Raw genomic sequence first — 20243 nt, forward strand, 5'->3', positions numbered from 1 at the left:
TTATTTTTTCGCAACTGTATTAAAAAACCTCGTTCGATACACGTGCGGAAATGTCATTCTTACTAAGTCTAAGTAATGACATACTTTCCGCAATAGCATCGAAATGTACTATTTTTAAGTGAACCCTAAAAAACGAAATATATAATGCTGAAACGATAGTCATCAAAATCTAAGTGATTTATTAAGATTTAGTTAACGTTTTCTCCCAAAATGGAATTTCATAGAAAAATTACCGTGACTTCGTTAGATTCAAAACGCTATTCTTTCCGGTTTAAGTCCCCAATATAAACTACCCAAAATAAAATTCGATTCGCAGCGCGCCATCGCCATATGTAAATTCGCAACTGTACGAGATATATTAGCAATGATGCTTTGATTACTTATCGACTAACAATAAACTATTTGACCTTGCTTTTTAAAGGCAATTTTTCCTCGGTCTTGTTAAGTCTAAGCACGCAAGGGATATACAATCTTTCTCTAATAGGTTACGGAATATTTTATTAAGTACCTTTCTAGCAGAGGTACGAGTTTAGGTAGTAGGTACATACCTACCTATTATAGTATTTTATGCAACAGTTGTATAAGAAGGGTCAAAAAAGGCGAGTGGCGTGAGTTACAATGTGAGCCGTGAATGTGTGGCGTGAGTTACTTATACAACGTTGCATACAATATTTTTCCTACGAGTCAACAAAAATAAATCTTAATTTAGGTAAACAAATTACAGCAAAAGTATATAGCCAAGACGCGCGAGCATACCTTGTTACGCGCCCGGCCCGCCCCGGGCCGCGGCCGGCCGGTCAGCGACACCTCGTAACTCATGAGTCCCTGGTACTTGCTACTTGGTAAATTAAATTTTTGGACAGTTTTTTCTCAATTTTGGCCACCGTAGCCTACGGAGACTAACAAGCAACGCTAAGCGGTCTTCGTAGTCTATGGGTGTTGCTATATTACGGGTGTCACATGCGTGTTTCTGACTTATGAAGTAATTATTTTTACTATGCAACCAAATGAATATTTTGTAAGTTGGCAGCAATGCACTTAGTTTAAAACTGTATTCGTTTTGGTTTTGTTAGGTTGGTAGCCATTAATCGCAGTAACGTAATAGCGATTAAAAGCACAAGAGCTTTTATGAGGAATAGACAATATAGACTTTTCTTGAAACCTTTTATGTATGTTCTTATATTCGTGTTAATGAATGCATAAATGACAGATAACAGTAGAGGAGTAGGAAAAGAATATTAACCGATAAGTAAGACATTGTTAAGGTACCCATAAGTCATCTCTACTATTTCCTCTTATTAACTATATTATGAATGCTTGGGGTTTTTTTTTTATTAAAGTTCTAAACATTAAATTAATCGCAGAGTTTCATATTTCTTAACTGCTAAGCCAAAGATGGCTTGTTTACAGCCAGAGTTCGGACTAATGCACTATTTAGTTATGTACACATGTTACATTAATATTATTCTAATGATACCCTGTTAATTACGTGAGGGGTTTTTGATGAATTTTTCAGCCCCCTCCCCTTGGTGAGATGTTGTGAGATTTGTCTCGACCATCCCTTAATCTCACGTGAGATCTTTCAAATTTTGTATTTTGAATATAAATGCGTTTGATGGACACAACACAATTTGCTTCATTATTTTTATTAAGAGGGTAAAGACGACGGGGACCAAATCTGTAATAAGTATATCAATGACTAAATAATTTTACAGCTATTCATGGATAAAGAATATACATAAGACAAATGTGTCAGATTTTCGCATAGTCTAGAAACATGTTTTATTTTAAATAAATCTTTTTTTTAAATTGATACACTATTTTTGGCCGAAAAAAATTACGTGATACTTGCCAAATTCCCTCCTGTCCCCCACGAGAGATTTAGTGAGATTCGGATTCACGCGAAAGTTGGTTTAGGAGTTAAACCTACAGGTGTGCAAGTTCTGGAATGTTTCCAAAAAGTTCCAAAATTTCATTGTGGGTTTACCTTAATCCCAAACTTGTAAAAAACTGCATAATGTATTCATACAGGACTATTTAGCTGAACGTACGTCGTTAGGTGCCTAAGTATGAACACCCCTTTAGGCAGTCGCTCATAAGCCCATGTCGTTTAGCAATGAAATGACCTACTTATTTATGTTTTGTGGCGTCTTTCAATTTGGCCGCTGAAAGCACCAAGTTTGTATACGAGTAGCATTGTTGCTAGTGACTGGCAGGATGACTGTGAAAAAATTGCTTGTATAGCTTTGTGAACAATTAGCGCTTCGGAAGTAGGTAAGTAGTTCTCTTTTTAAAAGGTTTTTTTGAAATCAGTTGTCGTTTGTTTTTTACCCGACGATGACCTAACTCCAGCTAGAACTTGGCTTTTTCAGCTGCACAACGAAGTACGAAGGTACTAATTTAGAACTAATAATTTAGAACTAACAATTGTTAAAGTCAATTGAAGAGAACATTGCGCATGTTTCCGTTTAATATATAACTGAACAGTTAAATTTTTAAATGATATTTGTATGGGGAAGTATCCTTCGAGCCGCCAGGTTACGAATTTAATTAAAAAACATATTGCCTTTACGATATTTGGTAAGTGTTAATATAAAGTATTACAAGGTTAGATAGCTATCTTTTATAAAGTTAGGTAACGCTAGACGCAACCTTATTGACATTTTCATTATTTTAATTTTACAATGGAATTAAATTAAATTTTTAGTTTGCGAGTTGTGTTATTCCTTTAGAAAAAGGTAACCACAGTAATAAAATTGAAAACGTGTAATTTTATTGACTACTTATGATAATGAATATATGTACTTAAAACTGTTTCAAAAAATTAAAGAAGCTTTTGTTAATCGTTGAATCGGGGTTTTAAAATTATTTAAAGGCAATTCCTTACTAGGTTTAGATTTGATGATTTGATAGATACCTCATTTTTTAACAATTTTAGGTAAAAAATCGAAAACGGGTAAATGTAATGTAAAGGAGTAAATAATATATAGTTACTTAACCTGTCCTACATTCGTAAATTCACATAAAAGCTCGTGACGGCAACAAATCAACAATGAAAACATTCCCTGAAGCGTGCAAGCCTTCCAATTCAGTGTCGTTTCAGTTCGTTTCAGCCGCAGTTGCTCGCGAATGCCCGGCTACGACCGACATCCATGTAATTACCTATCACCGTACATACTACGATTATTGTATTGTAGCCATGTTTAGTGAAACTCACTAATGTTTACTTCGCACTCGCAGCGGTTGCGTAGGTAGGTGCAGTGCCGATGTGTTGTAGGCTTATGTTAATGTAACTTCCTGGTCATTATGGTGTTAGGTTTCATGATTACGTTACTTAGGCATATTATTCTATGTAATAGAGGATACATATCAGCTGTTTATAATTATCCTGCAAGATAAAATGCTTAACAACGAAGTGCTGCAATAACCCTATTTGCCTCTTTCCATGAACAACCTAAAACTTCTTAATGCGGTATTTTTAAGCAGAGGTTTTTTTGGGCCTCATATTTCTCATTTTGAAATGTAAATCTAAGCGCTGGATTATGTCATTTGATTTGACCCGAGCATGTAGTAACAATATTGAGAATATTTTTTTTAAATAAGCATGATTTTGATTTTCGTTTTTCTGTTCTGGAAATTTATCTGCATATTTTTCGAAAACAATCCTGTTTTGCCAACCTTTTTTTATTTATTTGCAGACTATTTTAGTATCTCTATATCTATTCCTACACGCAGCCTTGTCTTTTGTATTTTCCCATCTGCCGCCTATGCACCAGCCTGCACCATCTGTGGTGTCCCCTAGGTCCCACTCAGCAACAAATTTGGCATACCTCTCCAGATTCATTACCTAGAATATATTGGTGCACAAATAAACGACCATTTTCATCTTCCATGCACTGTTAAATGTTAACTAACCTACTGATAGAATTTACAATTTACATATATCGGAATATTAATATTAATATATGTTATTAATATTAATGTTAATTAAAACATTTCGAGTCCACAGGAGGCTGAGCGCGCCCACATCAGGGTCAGCGCGGAGGCGTGCGCGGGAGCGTCGCCAGGCGCAGTTGACTCGCGTGGAGGGTGAGCGCTTGGCGCAGGAGCGAAAAGAACGCGTGAAGAGAGAGAAGTTGGAGCAGCAGCGACAGGTGAGTTGGAAGCTTAGTGTGTTTAAGTTAGCTGAGTGCACTACAATAGGGTCGGAGATGTGCGCAGGAGCGGCGCCTGACTCAGCTGACTCGTTTGGAGGGTGAGCAGTAAACACAGGAGCAGAAAGGGCACGCGAAGGAGAAGTTAGAGCAACAGCTACAGGTGAATACTGAATATTTGCTTAGTGATTATACGTTGTACCTTGGTATGTGGATACCGTGGGGTAAGGTCAGTGCCTGATGCAGCTGACTCGTGTGGAAGGCAGGCGGTTGGCACAGGAGTGGATAAAGTGCGCGAAGAGGGCAATAGCGACAGGTTCTGAGTGTTCAAAACGCACAATATCTACGTGCTGAGATGTACTTTACGGATTTTTGTAGACATCTATTGTACTGGTTAATTCTGTGTTACAGGTAGCTACGACTATCCATAATGAAGAAAATTCCACCTCCTTCCCATCTCCCTCCCATTCATCGTTGTTGCTTTGAGATTCGACCAACTAACTACTCTGAAGAGCAAAATCATCAGAGATTTAGATTGCATTTGATAGTGAGTTGGCCCGCAACCCGCAACTTAACTAAATATTGGAAATTCAAAAATTGGTAGTAGAGTACACCTTGCCTAAGCATTCATCTATTCAGTGACTAGCAGCATCGACGAAAGATTAATGAGCAGTCATAGAAACCCGTAGTTTTAGAAACGATAAAGACTACGAATATTTATAATCATATTTATGTATAGTCATAAGGTTATCTGAAAGAGATCGCTCTTTGGCGATAAGACCGCCTGTTGTCTGCCTCTACATTTAATCAATGGTTTGTATTCTTTTCTTTTGTATATTTTTACTGAGGTGTGCCAATAAAGAGTACCTATTCTATCTATCTATGTATGATTACTCTCCGGCAGGCCCGAGCCGAGCTGGCATCGTACGAGCCATGGGGCCGAGCCGGCGGAGGCGCGCCCAACGCGCGGAGCCTACGCCGCACGGATCTGCGTGTCTGGGGCATCTATCCTGAAGATGAACTGAAGGTAAGTGTAACCATGTCAACAGCTGGATGTGTCAGGGATAGTAGAGTCGTGCGAGCCATGGGGCCGAGCCAGTGGCGGCGCGCCCAACCCGCGGAGCCTCCGTCGCACGGATCTGCGAAATTCTTTGTAGAATAACTTAATGAAAAACACCTTTTCATATCTTATGCTCTGAAAGTGGATCATTGTTGTGCAGAAAATGATACGTTTCTGCCCTAGAGCACTGTATTTTCTAAATACGATTTTCTTTTTTTTTACGATACCTTACTTAATTTTGGTTTTAAATGGATTTGCTGTACATTTTCCGTTCTGATAATTAAATCCTTAGTCCATAAATAACGATATTGTTACCTAAATGGTTAATTGAAAATACTCCAAGAAATACTACTGAAGTTTATACTTAGCCGTGTTTTTTTAAATGCACATGTATTTTGAATTGCCGAAAATTAGAATTCGACCAAAAGTCACGTAACATTTTTGCTCCTTATGTCGGGTTTCATGGGCCCACAGTGTATTATTAGGGCTAAGGAGAACAATGTTATTTTTTTATGAAACAAGTTGTAATAAATTGGGAAATAATCAATTATGACAAATTTAGCTAACATTATAAAAAAAATTGTAACAAGGACATAATTAGTCCAATTACTGAGTGATTTATCCACAGCGACAAACGATATAAACTGCGATTGCGATCACGTTTGCCCACAATGTTCAAACGATTAACATTGATAAGTACTATGTATACGTGATAATAAGCTCATTATAGCAATTTAAAAAAGAAACGTGGGTAACTATCTATACGTTTTTAAATAATAAACATTTCATAGGTAATATCACTTCAACCCTTAAGTAGGTCATTCGTGATGTGAACTTTTATAAAGAATTGCACGTAGATATCGGGTAAACATAGCTTTATATAGTCAAGTCCCTTTTACGCTACGAAGAATCAGTTTAACGAAATTGGATTTCGTATGAAATGTATATAAGTATTGGGTACAGGTAGCCTCAGTGACCTTTAACAACTTTCCACGAAGGGTCGTCACATTTCTTGATTGACAAGTCGGGTGGGGGCCGATTTGGGTCATTTATAGCTTAGTTGTTTTCCAATGCCGCCGCCTACCACACCACACACACATACGATACACACACACACACACACACACATACGTTCGACATTTTACTTCTCTGTCGCACTTGTAAATTTGTAAGCAAGTGTGACATGGAGGCAACACGTCGAAAGTGGTTTGCGGTAAGCCCTCTGACGCTGATGCTGAAACGATGGGCGAACTTAACTGTAACAAAATAACTGCTAATGAAAATAATTAATTACTATAGATGGAGTCTTTAAACACTTATAAAAAAGTTCCCTCAGCAAAATATTATTACAATTATAATGTATTAATTTTTTTCCGTAATACAAAACATATTTAAGCGTAACTTTCTCACGAAGAACTTGAGTAACATAGGTGTGGTCTAAAATAAAGACGCATAGCACGAGGAATTTCGTACATTGAACCGCTTGGTTCTATCTTTATCGCACGCGCATAATTTATATTGATATCCCACTCGCACAGTGTCATTGACAACCGTCATCATAGGTGGGACAGCAATACACACAAGACAAGCGGGTCAATGTACATAATTTCTCATGCATAAAAGAAAGCGTCCTTTCTTTCCAGTACTGGCCTAATGAAAAAGGAATCAACTTATTTAGCGATTGAGATGCTGGTATTGTTAGAATGATACAGCAATAAATTCCATTCACTGTAACATTAGCTGTCTCTTTTGGGTATTGTGAAATCTATAATAGGTCTTTAAAGGTTCTGTTTGTGAATAAAATTTTTCGTATTAACTAAACCTTAATCAATTAATTATTATTTGTCTTGGTATAATATGTAAGTGCAAAAGGTATTACAATTTTTAAGTCATTGAAGTAGAATTTTATGGGTCGACGGTGAGAAAAGAATTTCAAAAAATGTCACGCTACTGCTTAAATAGGAACAACCAGCTTTCAAATACAGTGGAACCTCGATAAGACAATAAATAAAATACTATTCCCAAGTGTTGACCGAACGTTAATTAAAATTGACCATATTGAAAATTAACCATTACGAATTGAACCGTAAACCCTAAGGGACGATTACAGTTTACTGTTCAATTTGTAATGGTTAACTTTCAATATGGTCAATTCTAATTAACGTACGGCCAACACTGCTTCCCTTTCCCTTCAAAGCTCAAAACCTTCATAACTCGAAATATTTAACCCCATTAAGACGAAGTAATCAACGATTCCCTTCCGAGCCATTCAATACAAATTTTACCTCCATAACCCGAAAACCTAATTTGACCTCTATAACTCGAAAAACTGGACGTCTCATTTTTTCACCTATATCTCGAAATTACTTATCAACAAACCTCTGTAACTCGAAGGAACATAATGAGACCGTACTTTACATACATGTATAATTACCTCTCTAGTACGAATTTTTCACTCGTTTTAACTCTGTAACTCGAACGGCCCTATTCGAAAAATGAGATACGATACAGATAAGTTCTCATTTAGATATCGTTTGTATGTCGTATAATTGACAGAAGCAGATCGATTCGGGCAACCAATGTTACTTTGACGTTCGAAATATCGTAGATAAATATTATTGAGATCACAGCGGAATCGAAATAAACGTCAATTTTGACATGTCGTTTAGCTATCGATCTTTTAAAGATCTTAAACGTGTCTTAATCATTCTTCGAATCGGGCCGGAAACCTCTTTAAGACAAATTAAAAAAACCTTTCTAACTCGATAAGACGAAAACTCGAACTTTTTAGCGTTTCCCTTCAGATTTGTGCTATCGAGGTTCCACTGTACCTACCTCTATGTTAATTTTATTTAAATAAGTGTTCTTACACCACTCTTTACTTTACTACCTACATTTAAAAACTGCTAATAAATTACCCACTAGAACAGCTACAGAAATAAAAAATAGCCGTAATTTAAAAAGTGATTACTTTTGGAACACTTTATCCCAAATGAGAGTCATAAAATTGAATCATAGGAGTCATTTACTGTCTTAATACATGGTTGAATATGATATCTTATAAACGTTAAATATTAACGGTAATTATTATGTAAGGAGTGTCCGTTGGCTATAAATCTATATAAGGTAAGGGTCAATCATATTGCGCAGCTAAAATTATGTGCATGGCGCAACTGATGAGTAAAATAAAAACCAGTCAACTGATTTCCCAAAGGCCAGGCTCATCTATTTTTCGACCTATATGGCGATGGCTTCATAACATTTAATGATAAGGATGAATTACCTACGTATTCAGGTTGATTGGCTTGTTTGCGCAATTTTTTGCAAAAGATTTATGTTTCTTTGCTAAAAATATTATGAGTAACATAAAGTGTAAGTAGCACTTAAGGTATAATAACACGTATCTCAAAGTACCTATAGGTACTTTGTGATACTTGTGATTATCATAAATACCTAGTCATTTACAATTTATGGTTAGGTGTGGTTATTTATTTATAGACACCTATTGTACTTAAAATTTGCGTTTAAAAAGCTCGCTTATTTAACCTAAACTATCCTAATGGTTTCTATGCGATGTCTTTTTTGACGATTAAAAAAAGCTCAACGGTTTTCCCCTGGCCTTGCCTTTATGTCCGTCGATATTGCAGGGTGTGGCTTTATACGAAGCATGCCGCCGCTGGTCCGGCCGGCGGCGGCGTCGGCGCATGCCGCTGCGGCTGCGCGAGGACCCGCAGGTCTGCTACGCCGAGAACCTGCGCCGCGCCGTCGACAACGATATCCGCTACCGACAGACACCGGACCAGCAGCAGACCTACAGGCGGATACTTGGTAAGTATACTTGGAGACTAGATAACGGAACCCAGTTACTCGATTAGATGTAACTAACTGATGAACATAACAGTAGGAATGGATGACATTTTTCGCATTGCTTCCCGATTGAACCTAATTGTAAATTGATAGCAGATTGCTCTGTAAGGCAAGTCAATATCAAATCAATATCAGATTTTTTGCGTTTTAATTTCGTTTCAGGTTTCAAAATGGCTTTTACGTACCCTTTAGGTATTTATACATTTATTCCCCATAGTTGTGTTATTCGAATAATTAAAAAAAAAAGGTTTAATGTACTGTGGTACAATTACTGTTTGCGAGTATACAGAATACTTTTATGACTAGTTCAATGCACTGGTTATTTAACTTGGGTGTGTAAATGAAGCAAAAAAATATCAAGGATTGTGCGAAAACATAGTCGAAAGACAAAGACTACAGAAGGAAATTGAAAAAAGTTAATATATCGAATAATTCATAAAATAGATGTTGATAGATTAGCACAATGTACTTAAATGTATTGTTGTGTATGTGAAATACGTCGAATACGTAATGAATTAGCATTTACTATATAAGAAATGAGGTATTCATTCTGCGATAGTATGTTTTGAAGAGATTATTGTAAGCGAAAATTTTGACAGCTAAATGTTGATGAAGATTTATAGCTTCGCTCACCAAGGACTCTCAAAAAATGATGAAGTACTGAAAGTCTAAAACGCTAATGGGCATCATTTAATTGCATTTATAGGTGCGCTATGGCTGTTTAAATGTTCATGCATGACATAAGCTCTTGAGCTTAAGGCGCCTTAAAGCCCGAAATGACCCTAATTGATGGCTATAAAAATATGATGTACAATTATTCATCTAATGGCATTGGCCTTTAAAGAATCCTCTTGTTTATAATTTTGGGATAAAATAAGATACTAAGATTAAAGTATTGAATCAACTGTAGGATATTTTGGGGGAGAATATTTTGTTTTTCTAAATAATCCTTCAGTAAATTTATTCAGACTAAATCTTGTTTAGTTATATATTATTATTAATAATTAAAATTAATAATAATTCAGCCTATATACGTCCCACTGCTGGGTACAGGCTTCCTCTCATGCGCGACAGGGCTCGGGCTATAGTCCCCACGCTAGCCCAATGCGGATTGGGGACTTCACATACACCTTTGAATTTCCTCGCAGATCTATGTAGGTTTCATCACGATGTTTTCCTTCACCGAAAAGCTAGTGGTAAATATCAAATGACGTTTCGTACATAAGTATATATAATAAGTATAAGTGTATATTATTATTATAATGATAAAAACGCTTGTTTTTTATTCTTTTTCAGATGATATGGTCGATACGCGGAAAAGGGCTATAAAAGCCGAAATGAAGAAAAATCTAGAATACGAGCGGAAAATGGTAAGAGAAAACATTTGCGAGCGGAACATGGAAGAGTTGCTAATATCAACTACATTACTATTTTTCAGCAAACCATGGATGGTCCCTGGGGGAAACCGGGACCTGGCGGAACTGTATGGAGGAATCCACGAGATGTCGGGTTAAACTTCTCAAAGTCTATGGCAAGTCCAATAACTACTTTACTATTATCCAATATATTTTTGTTAAACTATATGAAAATATTATTTCGTATAATATTACAGGGTTGGACCGATAACGATCTTTTAAATAAGTTACAAAGTGATGAACACAAACGATATAAGAGATCTTCACTGACTTTGCCTAACGTAAAGAGAGATGATGATACTAAAGATAGGAATACGCCAGATAAAGAGAACAAGTCTCAAAGCGAATTAAAACTTCCTGATATTAATCACACTAATAGTCCGAAAAGTAAAAATCAAGAAGTACAGAAAGAGGAAAGTACACAGACCAGCAACGGGCAAGTTGTAAAAAAAGACGATGGTGTTTCAACAGTTACTAGTAAAGACAAACTAAAGAAGAAGAAATTTGTAAAGAGGTTACCAAATGGGGAGAAAATTAACCGAACTCTGCCTGAGGAAGAACATGTAGAGAAAATTGAAAAAGAAAATGCAACAGATGTGGGGGAAAAGAAGTTGACACCTGAGGAGACGATCTTGCGTGCGACAGGTGGTATTGAGTTGGTGCCAATCTTGGCGCGGAGAAGGCGGGTAGGCGCTCGCACGCTGCACTCCAGTGACGTCACTAGACCCCCAGAAGACATGTGCCAGTGAGTGACAAACAGCTATTCCTACTAATGAAATAGTTTTGTCATCAGGCAGACAGGCTAAACTTACCATGAACCTCGTCGCATATAAAATAATAAATAAATAAATAACATCTGACATGAACAATCAAGTAACATATACAAGTATCTATGTCTGGTACTAGTTTTTGTTGCTATAAATTCTAAAACAAATAAATTAAAGCTAGTAGAAGATTTACAAAACTTCTAGTCAATTGTTTCGTAAATGTTCATGGCAAGTTTCATATGATTTAAGCATATCGTTTTAAAATGAGAGCGTAATTCCGATTGTATGGGAGCGGCTTTTTTGCAACGGGTTCATGTGACTCCTAAGCTATTTCGATAAAACTAAAGGTCAAACGACAAAAAACGATTACCTTTTGTCAATACTCTTAAATAAATCTTTACATGCCTCTTATTCCGTGCATCCCATTGTAGTTTCACAATAACTTATTCCATTCAGACGTCTTCTTACGTAATAAAAACAGTTGGGCATTATTCCGAATAATCGCTGTGTCCAAGGTTCGTTAGAATAATAGATTTTTAATTCCAAGAGGTCATCTTATCTGACCCTTAGCATAAGTAGGCGCTAAACTAACCGTGACATCTTGAAATAATTTTGGCTAATGTCAGTGGATTTTCTTTGAGCCTATTTAGCCTAAGGCGATCCTAGCTGTAGAATATATGCTTACAAATGTCATATCAATATATGTTGACATCCATGGGAGCAAACAAACGAATGTCGAATTGTTATGACAATTCTCGTTAGTAGTTAAATTAAGAAAGAGGTAACCGGTGCCAAATGATTGCTTAGACACAGTTATGTGTAAGTTTTATTAATTAGCGCTCCGGATTAACTAATATATTACAAATTGAAATTTGTTATTTTTATGACAATATTGCAACATTCTGCAGGCGGAGGGTACGAATAGTCGTATCGTATAGCCAATATGTTGTATCATGGAATTTTTGTAATGCATTGTGCAATACGGTAAAAGAATCTCGCGCTGCGGCGGGCGGGCAGATGGTTCATATTTCTTCGCAGCGGTTGATCTTTATCTCACTTTCGGTGCAATCCGTTATAAAAACAACGTGGATCGGTAAAAGGTTAATTAGCATACAATATCGATTAACCGGTAACGGTTTAATTCGTGCGACGCCTGTGTAATCGAGTTAATAAAACAACTGAATAACGATGTCGATTGTTATACGCTAACAATAGTTGTATGTAATAATAGGCGGTTTATCGGTTTGTAGTAATGACAGATTAAGGTGATCGACATGACAGATATTTCGTGTACCATCCATAATGAGCAGTGGCTGCGTGTAGCCATCGATCGTGCGCCATGGATTGCGTCACGGCTTTCTATCCACGTCGTGATATATGACGGTAGAAAAGATTTACGGATTTCATTAGTACTCTTAATAAAGCGTTTGCCACCGTCACTTTGATCTTTGACATTGTTTCGTTCGATAATAGTTTTTTATTTAGTAGGCGTTATTATCGCATGCCTTAATCAGTTTTAATTACCTTTTCAAATATATTACGCTTCTTCACTTATATAATTGGTTTCTCTATATTTGTAGATGGCGGGAACTTCTGAACGAGGATTATCTGAGAGAATTAAAACATCAAATAAAGGCCAAATACCAACGAAAAGAGGTAGAGATTTTATTAAATTCCATTGTCTCTTAAACTACATTAAAAACTGGAGTACCAATATCTGTATATATATCAGAGATTAAACGAAACTTCATTGCGTACAGCTACATCTATTTAATCTTGCCCACGTAACCAGGCTGTTTTATTTTCTCCTGGAATATTCGTGCTGGTCTATAAAATCCCGTTTCTAAATAATGTATCTAACAAACGAAAATAGTGACATTTTAATTCATTATAAAATCCTATACCGACGTGAATGTCAGACATAATCAATCAATTATAGACAAACTTTACATAGTGATAAAACTATAAGTAATAAATAACATGAATGCCATCAGGGATCCAATATAATTGCCACTGTGACAAGGACAATGTGGGCCCAGAGATCAAATTGGATTACTGAACATAGGTACATTATGCGTTTTCAGGAAGCCCGTCAGAACTCGGCTGAGAGCGTGAGGCAGCATCAAGAGACCTGGGCCTCGCTGTGGGGCCGTCCCGGCCACGGCGCGCCGCAGCAACGCGGGCGTTACGCCCGCAACAACCTAGCACGCCTGCTTAATGTTGGGCCCCTTACTAATACTTTTACATGAAAACAGTGATGACGAATTTACCGCATACCTACAGCTTTATCAGTGGGAGTATAGAACCTAAGACCAACACGAAATGAGATGCCTGTATTGGCAAATTATTGCGGACGCTACCATGACCTAGCATGCCTGCTATGCGTTGTAATGCCTAATGAGTGCAGTCACCAGGAAACGAGCGTTGGTCAAATGGTCACTTCTTGGCACAGCTGGCAGCTGACTGTTCTGAAGAGTGTATAAAGCCGTTGGCTCGAGCAATGATACAGATTGTATTTATATGCATACATGTAACAACATCATATAGATAATAATTTAGAAGTTCACCCCATTATAAATAAGTTTTTTGTTCAAATATATCATTCTAACCAACGCAAATATAAAAATAACACTTAGATACTCGTACAGGGACACTATTATCAACAACTTGTTAGATTTGACAGACGTATATGAATAACGCTAATATTATTTAACAGACATCACAACACACAACGTTAAAAGCCGAGATGGTACAACCTAGTTACTCGTAGTTGCATAGCCTAGCGGTGATGACGAATATTATCATACAGACGGACAGTCTGGCACATTTTAAGTTATATAATTGAAATATAAATGAATATCCGCATATTTTATGAATCTTGCGTTGTGTGTTTTTCACGCCAATGTTTATGGGTGTCTTTAAAAATGAAATTTGACAAAAAAGGATTAGCTAAGCTAATTGAAATATCTGGAGACATAATATTCTTTAATTCCTTGCAAAATGTTTATACCGATAAACCGGACTTACATCCAAAAAAGTCTCTTCTGTTTCTAAATTTTAATATACATATAAGTTTTAGAAAGTCTTATCAATAGAGTATATCATTGATAGATTTTATCGGTAACCGGCGACGCAGAAAATATTGGACCTTGCCACAGATGTACAGATATGTCTTGGCTGTAGCGTGCAATTTACTCGTAATATTCAACTTGTTTATAATGAATACTTACTTGTCCATATTTGTACAAAAGATTACTTATAAATATTGTATTTATTTATTTATTTATTGTCTATACACCGTGTTTTTTTTGATTTGCGTTAATTTCGAGGGTGCATTCCTGAGCTTAAATTAAGTAATTTTCTCAAAGACACCGATATTCTAATTAACTCCATTTCGGAGATAATCAATCATAAATTTTTATATTATAAGGCCCTTACGAGCGTGTACACTTGCCTTAGGGCCTGTTTACTTATTGATTAGTGTTTAGTGCGAGTACATACATTTGCTACTAAACGTACGTACTATCTCGGACGATCGATGTTAGAAATGACATTGATATATCACAGTTTTCAATTGTTTGGTTGAGTTAAATGTAATGCCCATGTTACAACAACGCTATATGCAACATTTAGTTACTTTTTATAAATATAAAAATTGTAAAAAAAAACAAAAAAAAAATTTTTTTTTGAAAATTAACTGTGCCATTTAGTTTCCTTAAACGTACTTACCGAAACCCCGGAGTTAACGCAATTCAATAAAAACACGGTGTATAAGCACAAGAACACGTACATTTAATAACTATCGTGACTCTTACATATTCTTTACATATGTGTACATTAGAATTAAATGAAGGTTACAAAGAAACCATTTAAAAAAAGTGTGTAAATAGCATTTAGGGTTAACCACGTTTATAATTAAGACATTCTCAAAATTACGAGCAATTTGTTTTAATTAATGTAATTAAAGTGACATTTTGGTGCTTTTAATAATTAATTATTGCGTAAACAACAAAGGATCTGAGGGCCAACAGATCGTTATGTTTCTTTCTATTGCTTTTGAATATTCAAGCGAAACAGATAACGATTTTCGATGTTCGGTGTTATGCCCTCAGATGTAGTCTGTGCGAAAAGAAAAGACATAGGATGTATTGGTCCCATAAGGATGTAAATGTAAAAAAATTATAATAATACAAATTCCACGACTCCTCTCTCCGCACAGACTACTAGTACCTAAGGTTGGATGTGGTTATGGGCTCCAATATTTTTGTTATTTTATATACTTACTTATTCCTCTGGCGCAGCGACCCAAAGTGTGTCTTGGCCTCCAACACGACTGCTCGCCACTGATCCCGATCCCGTGCAGTTTCTCGCCAGTCCTCAACCTGGAGCTCGCGCAGAACCATGTCCACCACAACCGCCCATAGATACCTAGGTCGACCGGCCGGGCGGCGTGCTGTCGGTTTTCCCTCAAACGCTCTTTTCACCTATATTATATACATATATGCAATTATAATACCGCCTCGGCGAGCCGGAGATCCCGGGTTCAAAATATTCAGATCCTGATAAGGGCATATATTTCTATGTTTGCTACGATTTCAAAATCCGGCGAAATGTTATGTCCCGGTCTTTATAAAAAAAACTGTTAGTAGATTTTAAGAGGAATTCCTAGTTGCGATTTTTCCATACAAACGCTCTCGACTGATTCCTGCCTGGATTTTTAACCTAGAGCAGTGATTTTTTCAAATAAGATCAATATCATCAATATCTGTGCCGCTATGTTTTGCTTTTTTGGATTATTTTATTTTGAAGAAAGATACAGCGCCTCGAAAATCGCAAAAACGGCTAAATTGAATTGGCTGTAAAAAAAGGTACAGTATACAAATATGACAAAAAATATCCAAAAAATCAAAACATAGCGGCATAGATTATTTCTTCCTCTTGAAATTTCCAAAATTTCATAATGATTAGTTGCGTTTTGGAGGAGGAAACAGTCGAGAGCGAAAACTCGATTTTTGAGTTTTTTGCGAGTGAATTTCGGTCCGAGCTGCAGTTGTCCTTATCGCACGAATTGGAGGCGGAGACAGTTTCTAAATATACGTACACAGAAGGAATAGTGATGGGCATAACATCCTTATTAGGGATTGCAGAACCGGTACTGTTTAATTTGACATTTGTTACAACTTTTTAATTTGAAAGAACTTTTATCTTGATGTTCCTTCAATTAACATCCTCCAATAACTTAACAGTATTTTTTTATAAAAAGTTTATTGTGTTTAAAATCATCAACGTTTACCGGAAAAATCTGAACTTTTGCAGTGAGAATTACTCCATATTTATATTAATGACTACTTAATATATGTATATATATTGTCATCTAGTACCCACAACAGAAGCCTTATCGAGCTTACTGTGGAACTAGGTCGATTTGTTTAAGATTATCCCATAATATTGATTTTATTTACAGGGCTATACTTATTATTAATAATATTACTTAATTATGCACAAACGGCTAAACGTATATTGGTCAGCACTAAGATTTTAAATCACTTTTTATACAGAGTTTATTAAATCGGGATTGTGGGATGGAAGTTTGTATATGTATATTATTAATTACCGAGTTCCACTGGGACGAAGTTACGTGCAGTCTAGTTTTAGAATCTGCTGCTTTAACGTCCCTTTTCCTAAGAATGACACCCATGAACTACCCACCACCACCTTACATAATCTAAATATAAACAGTATATCAATTCTAATAGACATTTACTGTAGTTTATCGAGAGCCGAGAAGGTACGAGTATGTAAATTAAAATACTTTGAATGAATCATTCAGGTGTCAGTAGAGATTATTTCAACTAAGACGTGATAACAGATGGATAAAAGACATTTTATATGGATTTTAGTGTAATCCGTACATTATTCGTTCCGTTCTTTGGTAATTTTATTCATTGGTTTATATAAGCCGTATTCAGCTCACTTAAAATATGCTTATCTTTTTAAACATCTTTTATGGTGATAATAAAATAGTGAGGATTAAGTATAGGTACCTTATTAGTCTAATTTATTTACGTTAGCAGCGAAAAAGAAAAGGTGTAGTTTGGACGGTAAAAATGGTGTTTGTAGTTTGTAGATGACCTAAAGGCAGTCGCTAGCCCAGACTGGATCACGAAAACATCAGACAAGGCGCTGTGGAAAATCTTGGCGGAGGCCTATAGGTACCCTATAAAAAGGGTAAGGGTTCTCATTTTACCGTTTATCTTTTATATATTTTTTCGGTTTGCTATATATTTTATTGTATTGTGTTTGAGAAATTATTATTATATTTTTTTCTTTTTTCTTTTTGTTTACGGTTCTCATTAATACTCTTTGTCACCAGAAAATTGATAAATAAATCATGATGTAAATGTTGCCAACTTCTTTCATTTATGTATCTTAATATTGGTGTATATGTCCTAAGTGATTTACTCATCAACGCATACCCGAAACTGAGTACCTATGTCGAATTTTCATCCTAATTATGATAGCTTTACCACTGCATAAAAATACCAAACTTTGTTTAGCCCTACGACTGACTGTCTAAAGTCAACCTGTCATCCCTTCTTGCCGTATCCGGCAATAGCGACTCCATCAACAGTCCTTGTCCAGATTATGAAATTTCATTTCTAAGTACCTGGGCGACCGAGCTTAGCTCGGTTATAACTATTTATTGTAATATGGTGGTGTATAGGTGATAATCTTAACTACATTTTTTACTAAATTAAACTTGTCTAAAACAATAAAAATTCAAAAATTATATATAAGCTTGAACATATAAAAAAAAAAAACAAAAGTTAGTCACCCGGCGGGATTCCAACCCGTAACACTCGTTTCTAGCCGTCCGCGTCTTAACCCGCTGGATCAGACGGACACCGGCCGGCAACACGAAATTAGCGACCATATTCTGCGTCGAAAGAAAAACGCATGAAAACTCGAAAACACGCGTTTTCCCAAACATAAGACTAATCTAGATCGATTGTATACCCCCAAAAACCCCCATATACCAAATTTCAGCGAAATCGTTAGAGCCGTTTCCGAGATCACAGAAATATATATATATATATACAAGAATTTCTCGTTTAAAGGTATAAGATAATTTGCCCCGTAAAACCAAACTTTGTTTTGAAGATTTGGTCACACGATGCACAATGGAGTTGTACAATTGGGTATACGTGTAGGAGGGCTTAGGTCGGGTCTTGCGGATATGTCGTTTAGCATCGACGACTTCCAGACGCTGCTGCTGCTATTTTATTATGCAATAAAGTTTGAATAAGAATAATAAAGTTAATATCAGTCGCGGCACACTATTGACTTTTATTAGGCTTTAAAAATGTTTTCTTTCAGATCGAATAAGATGTTAAGGCTCATTCATCTTTGCCGTTGGCGTTGATTAATTATACGGTTCATATTAATGATGCGTATTAACGCATGGAAATAAAAGTTTAATTTGATAGAGCCAACAGGTATCGTTTAGCATGAATATGTAGTCAGACGCATCAAACGGACCGGATATGACGGCCAGTCTCGCTAGCCAGTCCAGTGAGGTTTAACTGCAAGTGTTATATATGAATAAGTGTATATCTCATCCCTAGTGATATATATATGTATATAAACAGGGTGATCAATCCAAAACGGTCAGTATGGAGAAGTCAGAAACTATGAGAGTTATTAGCCGCTTCTGTTTTTAGGAAACACAGCTTCTGTTTTTACAGATGTAGTGCATAATTGTTTGCCATCGTATTTTGTCGGAAACGTTCGTAATCATCATGCTAGTTCAGTCAACGTCAGTACTTTTTGTATAGAGACTGACTGAAATAACAAGACAAGTTCGTAAAAACAAGATGTAAAATAATGATGTACTGCGTCTGTATTTAGGCACGGTAGTCGTACGATATCCTTCTTGTTAAGAATATAAAGTGAATTCACAGCAGCCTGCATTATCTGCATTTTGATTGATTAGTGGTCATACATGATTTGGTTATGACCTGAGATAGTTTTGTCAATATCTAATTACCTACTGTAAATATCCATGAGTTGGGATAACTTAAGGGTCAGTGGCGTCTTTCAACCTGATTATAAGTTATCTTCGTCCTGCCCACCATACTCAGTGTAAGCCATTGAAATGTAAACCAAATTATTCAGAAAATAAGGTTAATTTTCCTTTGTTTCACGTTTTAAGTAAAAAATAATAATTTATCAGTAATATAACCTCAACCTATCTCGGATTTTTATTCATAGCTTGCTAAAAATGCGATATAATCCTTAAAAATCACAATGGGCAGGACGAGGTTATAAGTATTTTACAAATAAAGAACTACTTTAATTCTACTATATTGAAACTAAACTTTTATGAATAATGTATACCTAGTGTTCACGCGTACCTATATACAGGGCGTCCCAAGACTATGGGACATCAAGGGAAAGTACCTTAAATATAAGACATAGGATATTTTGCTAAAAGGTGACTTTATTTTATTTTCAAAACTGAGTAATACTGCATTCAAAGATTTAAAAAAATAAGTTACTTTGTCTGGAAATCGAACCGACTCAAATGTGAAAAAAAAAAACACCCTGTATTTTTATGATGCCAATCGAAAGAATGCATAAAAAATAAGTCATCTCAGAAATATGATATCGCAAAAGAAATAAATAGAGTAAAATTTTTGATTAAAATTTCAAGATTCGGTTTAATTCCCTGAAAAAGTAAGCAATTTTCAAATGTTTTTTAGAAATTCTTTGAATGCAATATTACTTACTTTTAAAAATAAAATAGTCTTCTTTCAGCAAAATATCCTATCTACGATATTTAAGGTACTTTCCTTTGATGTCCCATAGTCTTGGGACGCCCTGTATATTTCAAGCTAAAAGAAAACTCTCTTCTTCCTCGCGTTATCCCGGCATTTTGCCACGGCTCATGGGAGCTTGGGGTCCGCTTGACAGCTAATCC

General features: G+C 36.0%; 1 protein-coding gene across 2 annotated transcripts; it reads left to right on the plus strand.

Moving 5' to 3' along the window:
- Window positions 1-14562, plus strand: LOC133520403 (histone-lysine N-methyltransferase, H3 lysine-79 specific). 2 transcript variants are annotated; one of them, XM_061854796.1, is made up of 9 exons: window positions 1-3251; window positions 4010-4154; window positions 5059-5181; window positions 8862-9042; window positions 10378-10451; window positions 10520-10612; window positions 10694-11241; window positions 12844-12919; window positions 13348-14552. In XM_061854796.1, exons 1-9 carry the CDS (start codon window positions 3220-3222, stop codon window positions 13510-13512), a joined length of 1437 nt encoding a protein of 478 aa, XP_061710780.1. In that variant the 5' UTR covers window positions 1-3219; the 3' UTR covers window positions 13513-14552. The 2 variants fall into 2 exon arrangements, with proteins under 2 accessions (XP_061710780.1, XP_061710779.1); XM_061854795.1 differs by having other exon boundaries at window positions 1-4154; window positions 13348-14562.
- Window positions 14563-20243: the final 5681 nt, after the last annotated feature.

This window comes from Cydia pomonella, chromosome 8, assembly GCF_033807575.1.
Source record: "Cydia pomonella isolate Wapato2018A chromosome 8, ilCydPomo1, whole genome shotgun sequence".
NCBI lineage: Eukaryota > Metazoa > Arthropoda > Insecta > Lepidoptera > Tortricidae > Cydia > Cydia pomonella.